The sequence below is a fragment of the Alternaria postmessia genome, assembly GCF_024291825.1.
Source record: "Alternaria postmessia strain BMP 2775 chromosome Unknown scaffold_14, whole genome shotgun sequence".
Taxonomy (NCBI): Eukaryota; Fungi; Ascomycota; class Dothideomycetes; order Pleosporales; family Pleosporaceae; genus Alternaria; species Alternaria postmessia.
Genome location: NW_026260087.1, coordinates 158,782 through 169,809, shown reverse-complemented (window position 1 = coordinate 169,809; position 11,028 = coordinate 158,782). Strand labels below are relative to the sequence as shown.

General features: G+C 52.0%; 4 protein-coding genes across 4 annotated transcripts; 1 reads left to right on the top strand and 3 right to left on the bottom strand.

The window, feature by feature from the left end:
- Positions 1-135: 135 nt before the first annotated feature.
- Positions 136-859, bottom strand: MPC1 (pyruvate transporter mpc1; the record flags this gene model as incomplete). The annotated part of the gene is made up of 3 exons (XM_051729567.1): positions 136-427; positions 581-653; positions 787-859. The coding sequence occupies 3 exons, from the start codon at positions 857-859 to the stop codon at positions 136-138; spliced, it is 438 nt and encodes a 145-aa protein (XP_051590601.1).
- A 701-nt stretch (positions 860-1,560) lies between these two features.
- J4E82_003277 (uncharacterized protein) lies at positions 1,561-2,425 on the bottom strand (the record flags this gene model as incomplete). The annotated part of the gene is made up of 4 exons (XM_051729566.1): positions 1,561-1,670; positions 1,720-2,131; positions 2,182-2,253; positions 2,393-2,425. 4 exons carry the CDS (start codon positions 2,423-2,425, stop codon positions 1,561-1,563), a joined length of 627 nt encoding a protein of 208 aa, XP_051590600.1.
- A 281-nt stretch (positions 2,426-2,706) lies between these two features.
- Positions 2,707-3,338, top strand: RPL11 (60S ribosomal protein L11; the record flags this gene model as incomplete). The annotated part of the gene is made up of 3 exons (XM_051729565.1): positions 2,707-2,709; positions 2,765-3,126; positions 3,182-3,338. The coding sequence occupies 3 exons, from the start codon at positions 2,707-2,709 to the stop codon at positions 3,336-3,338; spliced, it is 522 nt and encodes a 173-aa protein (XP_051590599.1).
- Positions 3,339-4,711: 1,373 nt separating this feature from the next.
- On the bottom strand, positions 4,712-6,322 carry J4E82_003275 (uncharacterized protein; the record flags this gene model as incomplete). The annotated part of the gene is made up of 3 exons (XM_051729564.1): positions 4,712-5,335; positions 5,391-5,858; positions 5,909-6,322. 3 exons carry the CDS (start codon positions 6,320-6,322, stop codon positions 4,712-4,714), a joined length of 1,506 nt encoding a protein of 501 aa, XP_051590598.1.
- Between the last annotated feature and the right edge of the window lie 4,706 nt (positions 6,323-11,028).

The following is an 11,028-nucleotide window of genomic DNA, read 5'->3' as shown; positions in this document are numbered from 1 at the left end:
TTCAAGGTATCGATAAATGTGTCATAATAAGTTTGTGAGTCAAGTAGATGGCATTTGAAATACCCACGAGCTCATCAATTGGTATATGCACAATAGGCGTCTTCTGCTCCGACATGCACTTCTGCTTTATCCCATTTATTTCGGAATGACGCCCTTGACATCCTCGGCGACCTTCTCGAGCTTCTGCTCCGCCTTTCCCACCATACCCATTGCCTCATCCTTGGCCTTATCCGCCTTGCCCGCCAGGCTAGCTTCCCGGCCGCCGAAGTTCCAGTAGTTGAGGTATCGGTACCCTTGAACGAGTTGCGAGCTGAAGTTGATGGCGTGGCAGCCGAAGAGCAGGTAGTTTGCTGGTGTTACGGCCATGGCGTAGCGCATGAATGTGCCGGAGTACAGGGTAAGGGCGCCGGTCATACGGCCGGAGATGCTGTGAGGAGGGGTTAGCTGGAGTTTGTGGGAGCGGAGAGTCTGGGTAGGGAAGGGTGAATGTGGGAGCCGCAGGATAGGGCTGGACACATGGCTTATAGTTTGAAAGGTTTGGATAAAGGTGAAGAAGGGAGTTGAAAGGTGTAGAACGTACATCTCAGGATCTTTGCTCATGTCCGCAATAGCCGCAATCGGGATACCAAAGTTACTCGCCGGGCCCCAGAAATCTACCTTTACGTCAGCGAACTGCTCTTTCTCTCTGCAACTCCTTCATTGTATCTTCCAGATGTCATCCTCTGCGCACCCTTTCCCAAGCTCTTCCAATGCGCAGTGCCCTCACAACGAGACGGGTGTACATACGAGTCGAGCAAAAGTAATCCGTGTACGGGTTGGAGCGAATCTTCGCATTGAGGGCTTTGATCGCGGCGGCCATCTTGACTGATTTACCGGGAGGTACCGAGGAACCGAGTTGCGTGCGGATTGACGTGAAGTTCGTGGGTCAGTCGGTCGCAGTTTGCGAGTTGCGGACGCACGACGGACGGTTTAGATGCCAAGCAATAATTGGGGCCGAACGAACAGGGACCGGGAACCGCAAAGGGCTTCCGACAACGGGAAGGACTTCACGTGCACATTGATGCAGCCGGAGATACGAGGAAATAGAACAAGTGACTGGAACGATTACACATGGGTCACTTTTGTACGGTCGGCGAATTGCACGCTACCTCTCTAGTGTTGCATAAGATAGGGTATGAAGCTAGGGACTCATTCATCTCACTATGACAGACACTCAAGATATGGGTACATTTGGACTTGGATAATTGGAGCTACAGTCATGTCTTATGGTGAAATGATGCGACTGTTTCTTGTGAATGCATTTAAGCCAGTGGTATATTTCCTGTTCCTCAACCAAATCTCAGTACACTTTTGAACTTGGTATCTCGCTCTGCCGGTGCTCCTCACAATCGCTGATTGTAACGCAATTTAGGGACACGCAGTCCCTTGCGACGTGTTGGACGTGAGTTTGGTCCTCTTCCAAGGTATCTCCTGAGATGTGTGGTATGGGCACGCGCCGTGTTCGATGGTCCAATGCCAAATCTTTCTAGCGATATTTCATTATGATCGTTCATTGTCCTTTTATCTGCCACCGAAACCAGGAGGTCCACCACGACCAGGGAAGCCGGGCGGTCCACCGAAGCCTGGTGGTGCTCCGAATCCGGGAGGTCCACCAGCGGGAGGGAATCCAGCTGTAGATGGTTAGCAGGTGTTCTCAAGATATGCTCAAGGGGAACGTACGTGGTCCACCTGGAGGGCCGCCACGACCAGGGAAGCCAGGCGGGCCTCCGAAGCCTCCAGGTGCGCCTGGGAAACCGCCTCCGAACCCAGGGCCGGGGCCTCCAACACCAGGAGCTGGCCCAGTAAGACCGACTGGGAGACCACGTCCGGCAGGACGAGCAACACCGGGTCCTGCAGCCAGCGCGGCAGCAGTAGATGGTCCTCCAGCGCTCGCGCCAAGTCGCGCGGCAGGGTCTGCAGGCGGTGGTCCGTCGACAGATAACGAGATTACATGCGCGCCACGAATGATGGTAAGTCCAATTGCGCGTCGCTCTTCAGTCTCGGTGACTTGCTGGGTTGCGCCGGGTGCGGCCTTGCCCCTTCTTCGTGTGCGTCGGAACTCTTCTGTGTCGGCGAGAACGAGGTTCATGTGCTGCAGAGCTGGTCAGCAGAGTAGAGGGGGAAACGGCGGGCGACGCTGACCTTGTCGAATGCGAGCATCTGCCCGACCATTTGTCTGCCATCCTGCAGAGTAACTTTCATGCGGTAGTTGATCTGGTTCTGTGAGTTGCATGCGACTATGAGCGGAATCTGGAGCGCTTACTAGATTTTGCTATATCACCAGGCGTCAGTCAGTTTCTATGCGCGTCTTCTCTCAGGCCAAGGACTCGAGCTGCTAGGCAGATTTACTTACCATCTTTCCCTGTCGGTTTGCGGCGCCAGACATGATTGGTAGTGCGCGTCCGAGGACGACTTGAAGCTCAGAAGACTGGTGGGTAAGAGTATGGAGAGATTGTCCCCTCGACGTTGGCAATGGGCGGGGCGTATAGAGCTGTTTGTTCGCGATCAAAGAGTTCGTAGCTACCGCATCGCGGCCTGGCACGTGCACGGCGGGCTTGGCTCGCTTCGCACACATCCGCTCCCAGGTGCCAAAATCATTTTACCGCGACTTCAACACCAGCGACACGACAACCCACCCAACGACTACTAACCTCCGCAGTCATCACCATGGTACGCACCGCACCACCATCGCCAATTGCTCTGCGCAAACTAACAGCCATGACAGTCCGACTCCAAGGCCTCCAACCCCATGCGGGAGCTCCGCATCCAGAAGCTCGTCCTCAACATCTCCGTCGGCGAGTCTGGTGATCGTCTCACTCGTGCCGCCAAGGTGCTCGAGCAGCTGTCCGGTCAAACTCCCGTCTACTCCAAGGCCCGCTACACCGTCCGTACTTTCGGTATCCGAAGGAACGAAAAGATCGCCGTCCACGTCACCGTCCGTGGCCCCAAGGCCGAGGAGATCCTCGAGCGTGGTCTCAAGGTCAAGGAGTACGAGCTCCGCAAGCGCAACTTCTCAGAGTCTGGCAACTTCGGTTTCGGTATCAGCGAGCACATCGACTTGGGTATCAAGTACGACCCCAGCATTGGGTATGTGGAATCTGGATCCTGAGTGAGAGAGGGAAACATTGGCTGACTGGAGCAGTATCTACGGTATGGACTTCTACGTCTGCATGACCCGCCCCGGTGAGCGTGTTGCCAAGCGCAGGAGGTGCCAGAGCAAGATCGGCGCTTCCCACAAGGTCAACCAACAGGAGACCATCAAGTGGTACAAGAACCGATTCGAGGGTATCGTCCGATAAACGTATCGTCGATTTGGGGGGAAAGGAACGAAGTGAAGATTTTGCACGATCACCAGCATTTTCGGTCTCGGGGGGTTCGGTCCTACGGAGTCCTGGAATGTATCTTACAAAAGAGCAAGCATTGAACTTGCGGCCTATCAATGGAGCGACCTTGTCTCTAACGAGCGGGTCTACGATCACAAAAGCAATGGAGGCTTCACTTGGGTGAATGTTCCGCATAACCATTGTGTGATCATCCTCATGCTCTTTGTTGTCGCATGTGATGTGTCTGTTTGTGTTGTACTGACATGACAGGGTCCGACTAGTACACCCAGATACCTCAATGCCATCAACACTTGATCTACATGTCTGTGCTGGACGAGTGTGATGGCTGTGCATTACGAGATTTAGGTCACGATGAACATTCCGTCTAGATTCGCAAGCGACACCTCTACGAAGGCTAGGCCCTCCACATATGACAACGATTCATGAGTATCTTGTCACTTTATGCTTGCATGCTCAATGGATAGACGTCTTCTGATCGTGACGATGTTCGTCCTAGCACTATCTCTTTACACAAAATGATCCACCTAAAACTAGTCATGTAGTCATGGTAAATACATGATAAATATATCGTCGTTGAACATATATCCTCAAGTCCACTCGGTGCTCAGCCACGCTATTGCGTAATCGCATGTTCATGCGCTGTGCCACAGGCATCCCGAGCGTTAAAGAGAGCTGGGCGGTTGCAAACCCTGTAGGCCTGTTCTGCGGCCTTGGATCACAGCGGAGTAGTTTGGCGTGACGCTCAGGCTGTGTGCGTGGCGTAGTGCTTGACATTAATTGTGAGGCGTGGGTTTGCGTTAATTTGAGAGGGATCGGAAGATGGTGGGAGTAATGCAATGGTTCAATAGACACGTGACGCAAAAGGAAATAATGTCGAAGTCTGTGTTACATTATGTATTGAAGATTGTAGTAGCATCAATCACGACATATGCACAAAAAGAACAATGATGTACGAAAGGCAAGATCTTGATATTGCATCTAGCATTCTCAGAGATCGCGATAAATCTTATTCGACTCTGTTCTGTTGTAGTAATTCCACAACCCCCATGTCATACAACGAGAGGCGTAGTGAAGAGGCATTTTACTTCAAAGGTATCTTAAAATCCCAGCCCAAGAACACCGACCAGATTAGCGATAGACAGTAAAACAAAGGAAAAAATAAGCCCAGGCCGAAGCCTCGCTTGAAAAGGTGGAAGAATGTACATTTCCTGATATCGTTTCGCAAAATCCATGCAACCAGATTCCAGATTGATTGAGAAGAGAAAGGGTACGATGCGCGCTAAATCAACAAATCAACATACACACGCGCGAACAGCAAGCTCAAAAGCTTATCGCTGACCGGTCACTGAAGACCCAAAGTCAAAGCCAGTGGGCTGCTGTTGCTGTGGTGGTGGGTATGAAGGCGATGCTAGCGGTGTGTAAGCACCGGGGATGGGAACAGCAGCATACTGCTGTTCACCTGGTGCGGCATCGACGTGATCGTTCCTCCTTTCTTGGAATCCTGGGGATGGTAGTGGTGGCGATACGGTGCCAGTCCGTACTGGTGCAGAATCGAAGCCGTCTTGCTCCATTCTTGGTGTTGCACCAGTGACCTTGATAGGCGGCGCCTGGAGGGTGAATGGCTGGGGTTGGGCAATCTCGCGCGCGTATGCGTACTGCACCTTGTCGCTCTCGCCAGCTTCCGCTGCAGAGTGCGGGTCAACGTACATTGGGTGGCCTGGAGGTGGGCGCCAACCGCCTGAGCGGGGAGACATGGGACCAAAGCCAGGGGTATTGGGTGCAGATTGCGAGCGGAGCTGGGCAAGGTAGAGATCAGATCGGGCACGGTCGCGCATGGCCATGGACTTGCGAAGCTTGCGCTTGGACCAGAAGCGGTAGAAGACGATTCCGTAGATGGCGATAACAAGAACCTCGATTACGACTTCGATGATGCAGCAGACAAGCGCCCAGTTCTAGTAGATTGTTAGTACCTGGCTTCCTTTATCGTAACAAAGGTATTGTGCTTACCTGGAGACGGCAGACAAGGCCATAAGCAATGTCGTCTTCGAAAAGGTGTCGTCGCTTGTTGTCAACGCAAGACCAGCCCCACATATCCTTGTTGTTGTTCTGCGCTTTACTTTGGTTGAACGCGGCTGCACCAACACCCCACATGACGATACTGAAGATGAAAAACCCGACAGCAAAGACTGTGTAGTACGCGGCAACCTTTTCAGCCCGATGATGACCTCCTCTCCAGTAGGCGATGATGACGAAGATGGACATAACCAGAGAAACACAGGCGATCGAGAGCAAGAGGATTTGAGGCCAGACTTTGGTGTTGTCGGCCCATGGTGGTAGGCCGTTCCTTGGCGCGAGAGTCTTTGTGGCGTTGAAGATAGCGAAAGCACTTGCAACCATGGCAAGAACAATGAGCGAGCAAGCAAAGTTGATGCCTCGCAGGAAGATTTTAGCTAGTCGAACACGAACTTTGATTTTCTAGGTATTGTTAGCAACTGTACTGAACTCAATATTGACCACAGACGTACCAAGTCCTTTGCTTGCTCCCTGTCCGTCAATGCCTCCCGCTTCTCAAGCTGATGCTCTTCCCGAAAGGTAGGGCTCATGATTGACATTGCACCACCTGGTGTCCGTGGAGGAGCGCCAGGCGACTTCAACGCGCTCTTGAGGGGAGTCTTTGGCGTTGGTGGAGGAAGGTACCTCCGATCGGTCTCTTCCATCTCGACGGATTGCATGTAGCCGAAGCCTGTATCTGCGATCTGAGGTTGTGGCTTGTAGTGGTTGGTTGGGTACTCGAAAGGTGACCGAGGAGGATCAACCGGCGAGTGGACTGATGTTGCTTCGGCGAAGCGTGCTGTGCGTGGTGTCCTGACGTCGAGAGAGTCTTTGGAGCTTCGTCTTTCAATCGTAATCTGGGTAATCTTCTTATCGTTGGCGGCCATTCTAAAACTTTCCAAGGTTCACTCGAGGAAGTTGGAGGCTTTCATGTAGTGGAGACGGAGGAGAGACAGGTAGGAATGTGCAACAAAACGACAACGACTAGAATCCAGCCCAGCTTAGACCAGTCGCAAGAGGTTAAGAGAGACACTTGATAAAAGACGCACGACGTATTACAATAAGAGACCTGCTGGAGAAAAGAAAAGGTCTGGCAATGGGCGAAGCGCTGGGCTTATAGACTCGGGGCGCTTGGAAGAGGGAACGGTCGAGGATTGGATAGTGGGGAGCACGGATGGTAGCAGGTGGAGAAGGTTGCGATGGGAAAGCGGGCGGGTACTTACAACGTTCTAAATGTATGGCGCCTAGAAGAAGGCTGCTGGGAGTACTGCAGGTGGCCGTCTGATAGGCTGTCTTGGGAGACGAGCTGGATGCCAATGGCGCGCAGAGGAGAGAGGGGAGTGGTGGCCCAGAAATAGACGCCCGGGTGAAGTCAATAAACGATTTACAAACGATGCGCATCCAGGCCTGAACACTGCAGCGGGAAGAAGCTGGTTTATGGGCAAGTCTGACAAGGTGCTTATGCTGTCTGTCAGCGTGGCGATGGCTGTTTATCTCCCACGGCTGTCAGATGGGTCAGTCGTGCGTGTCTTCTCTTGCGCCTCGAGCCGTTGCGAGGACCCTCAGAGGTATAGGAAAAACGAGAGACGGGACCATGCTACCACGCCTCGTGCCCTCGGGAGCGAAGTCTGCCCAGCGAGTTGGCGTCGCGGTCGGCAGGGCATAGATTTGCTGACACCCAATAAGTGCAAGACGTTTGACGCCTGCAAAACGCGACATGGTGATTGTCGCCGGTGAGTGGTTGAAGGGTGCAGGGACAGTGCATTAAACAGAGTGTGCGCTAGGGCAGATTAAGCTTGCGGGAAGCGCGCAGGATTACCTGACGACCAATGGCGGCGGGAAGGAGCTCCCAAGACGAGAGGGAAGGCGCCGCCCCGCTTTGATAGCGGCCCACACCACCGTCGAGTCCAAAGCCGACTTCGACTCTCTCCAGCACCGCAAAAGACCAGACGCTGTCGCACACTCGGTCCAACTTGGTGACGCCAGCTGCAACGACATAAAGCCATCCGCGTGTCCGCTGCCACTTCATCAGCAGCCTGTCTGGATCAATTTCAAGACGCCTTGGCTGTAAGCAACTGTCAATGCCGGTACGTGGTGATGTGAGCGCTGCTGCATTGTGTGCCCAGGGTCTTCTGCGCCTATCAGAGCCGTCACCCAGCTAGAGCCTGCACGACCAGGCACAACCTATGCCAAGTCTTCTCGGATCGCCTTGCTAGCACCCCATCCAGACATTTACCTGCATTCCCTCGGCCCTCTAACTGCCTTGAGGTAGTTTTGTTTCGTTTCGTTTCTTGCTGCACGGTTATTTTGGTCCACGGCTGCATCGTGGGGTAGTATGAGACCATGGCAACGATGCTGCACGCTGCCAACAGGGAACTATCGTCCTTCCGCTGGCGCATCCGAATAATTCACGAGGCCACGTTGATCTTGGTGGGTGGCATCGTCGCCTGAGTGTATCTTTCGAGCGAAGAGAAGCTACCATGGGCTGCGCCCATTCCGCCGCACCGACTACGCCCCAGGGCCGTCCCATCATGCAGACGCCCATGGTGCAAGCAGTTATCGGTCTCAGCTCACTCTACCTCATAGTCGAAACAACAACGCCCTTCCACGAATGTCAGGGAGCACGAGTCTGAGCCAAATCTCTGCACTCTACAGCCCAAGAATATTCCCATCTCCCTTCGCTTCATCGTGCCGCCTGCACTCGCTTTTGCCACTCCCACTTGCCGTGCTAGCAGCTAGGTCTTACCAACCTCCCATCTTCATCAACCTAATAATATCCTATTTCATGCATATCCTCATTCCCATGCCGATAATCTCACTACACTGGGACCATCCGTTCCCCACCGGATGCAAGGTGATCAGCCGGGGCCTAAACGGCCGTGCAACCGGTTTCGAAACAATTTTACCTTCTTTTAGTCTCGCTTCCTTTTCGCTGGGAATACCTCATTCGAGTGCGTCCTCTTCCTTGTCGCTTTGATATTGTTCGTGCAGGAAGACACACTGCTTTCTGATGTATTTGTCGTCACTGGGGCCGAAAACTTGTGTGGTCGTACGACACTTTGGTCGATTCTGCCTTTCCTCTCGCTGCCCTTCCAGGAACAGTGGTATTAATAGCCATATGTGACGGAGACTACATAGGGCGATACAACATGGATGTTGGAAGAAAGAAACGTGATAAAAGTAGAAGTTCGACGTCAGACAAGAACATGCAATTTTAGTCAAACGACGAAGCCCATTGAGGGTAGGTAATGAATACAAGCGCACGATGATGCTTGCTTGGAATTTTTACAATGAACTGACCAAAGGACGAGGACAAGAATGACGCAGTGGGTTCATTCTCGCACTCTACAGATAGGCTCGGATGCCAAGAGGACCTTAGTATCTACAGCTTCAGCATGGAACTAACCGAACTTCCTGTCCATTCCGGCATTCTTAGCGTAAAAAAGCGGATCAGGAACCAACACATCCTCCTCATCGCTCGATGGCTGTTCGCTGACTTGATACCTGTCCAGCTGTTCGTTCGCTACTCCTTGGCACGCGAAGCTGATATCCGAAGTTTTTCTCCTCTTCCCTACATGTACACCGTCTAGAGTCTCCATCGCCGTTTGCTTGAATGACTTACCAGCTTCGTACGCAGGACCTACAAGTCTCCCGCGCCAATGTATTGTGTAAGAATCATCGCTTTCGTCTACCTTTTCTTTCTCACTACCCTTGCCAATTCTCTTCGAGGGGCTAAGATGGATTGTCGGGAAGTGGAAAGCTCGTGGCGAAGGCCGCCTGTCCTCTTTCTTCCTCTCATGGATGCTAGGCGGTCGAGGTAACGGAGCGCCGGTGCGCGTAACGGGAAGTGACACGGCAGCTGCAGGTCCGCCAACTCCACCGCACTCTGCAGCGACATTGACTGCGATACCTTCGCCCAATATCATTAGTGGACCAGGATGAGAGATCTTGGACTTCAAGGTTTGAGGTGCCTTAGAAGGCGAATGCTTCCACCACGTATGGGCCGTCTCTTTCTCAGTGCACTGTTGAGCATCTCGTGATGTTCTGGCCTTGGGATTTCGTACCTTTGGAGGCGCTTGTATCGGTGGAACAGGAGGAAGAGGTTTGTTCAAATCGACAATGCGTTGTACATGCTTATGAATAGCTACAGGCACGTCATAGCTCGAGCTGGAGAAGCCGGAGTCTCTTCTCAGATCCGGACTCCCAGATTCCTTTTCTTTGCGTCCGCTTTGATTTTGTGGTGTTCGTGGTCGTAGTGGTGGGAAGAGTGCTTCATTGGGGCTTGTTGATGATGGAAGAGGTAGGCATGCTGTATTTATTTTCCTAGTCGTTGGTTCAGATGACATGTTCTGAGATGGTTCATCGTTAGCTCGTCTATGATTTCGTGCCTGCTGATACGCTTCCCACACTTTCTGCCCCTCGCCCTTAGGACCTGCTTGGTAGATCTCCTTAGCGGCGCGGAACAACGGCGTTGAATGTTCGGTAGCTTGCGGCTGAGCGTGTACGTGCTTCGAGCATGTAGCCGAACCCGTAACATACGACTGGTGTAAATCCTGTTTCTGCCATGAACTGTTGGTGCTTGAGTTATGGTCGTCTATTGAAGCTGGGCAATGAGGAGGTAAATTCACTTCCGGTTCCTTCATAGTTCGCTCGAGCATCGAGAAGTCAATGAGTTTGAGTGTTGATAACGGAGTGTCCCGATTTGAGACATTAGTACGAACTGCAGTAGACTCTAGTGGCGTTGTTTTGAAATCATTTATTATTGACAGCGGCTCGTGCCGCCTAACAGAAGTATCTTCGACGCTGCTCGGCGAGATAATTTCTCGAAAAATGCGTTTCGAGGTTTGATTTTCAACATCAATGTTTCTTGCAGCTGTTGTTGAAGGGCCAGCTGTGATCCATTTAGTGCTTTTAGTGTTACGCCTCATGCGGTGTTCATTCTTGGTAAAGGGATTAATGACTGTCCGGGGGTTAGCCATGGCAAAATGAATCGTCCTATCAGGTATGCTCCTGCTTTCGGTATTTCGTGGATAGACTCGCCTTTTTGTTCGATGCTAGAGCAATTGGTAATGAGGTGAGAAGCAGATACGTGAGATTAGTGACTGGGACTGAATGAACGACGAGAGAGTCCACCCAGATAAACCTCAATAGCATAGAAGATTTTGAACCAAGTTAAGAGTCAAGGTCGAGTCGAACGTTACGTGCATGTGAGACAAAGCGTTAGGGGACAGAATAATGCTACCGCTTACAAAGTTCTTGTTTAGGGCGTACGAGACAATAGAACAAAGCATACGCAGCCGTTGTTGGCTTGTTAGTCTACTCTTGTTCGATTATGTAACCGGTTGCCTTTGGCTTTATAAGTGACATTGACATGCATTTCACAAAGTTCGCTAAGGTCTTTCACGTCAGCAGCGGTAACGAAGAATTCGAGCCCAGCTTTGCTGCCTAACAACCATCTCCTGTTGGACATCCAAGTCTGCCACACCCTGTAAGCTTTGGTACTGCCACAAATTGGGATACTCACTTTCTATCCATCATTAGCCTTCTCATACGAGGTATGTGGAGCCACATATGTTGCAATGCCGTTCAAGTC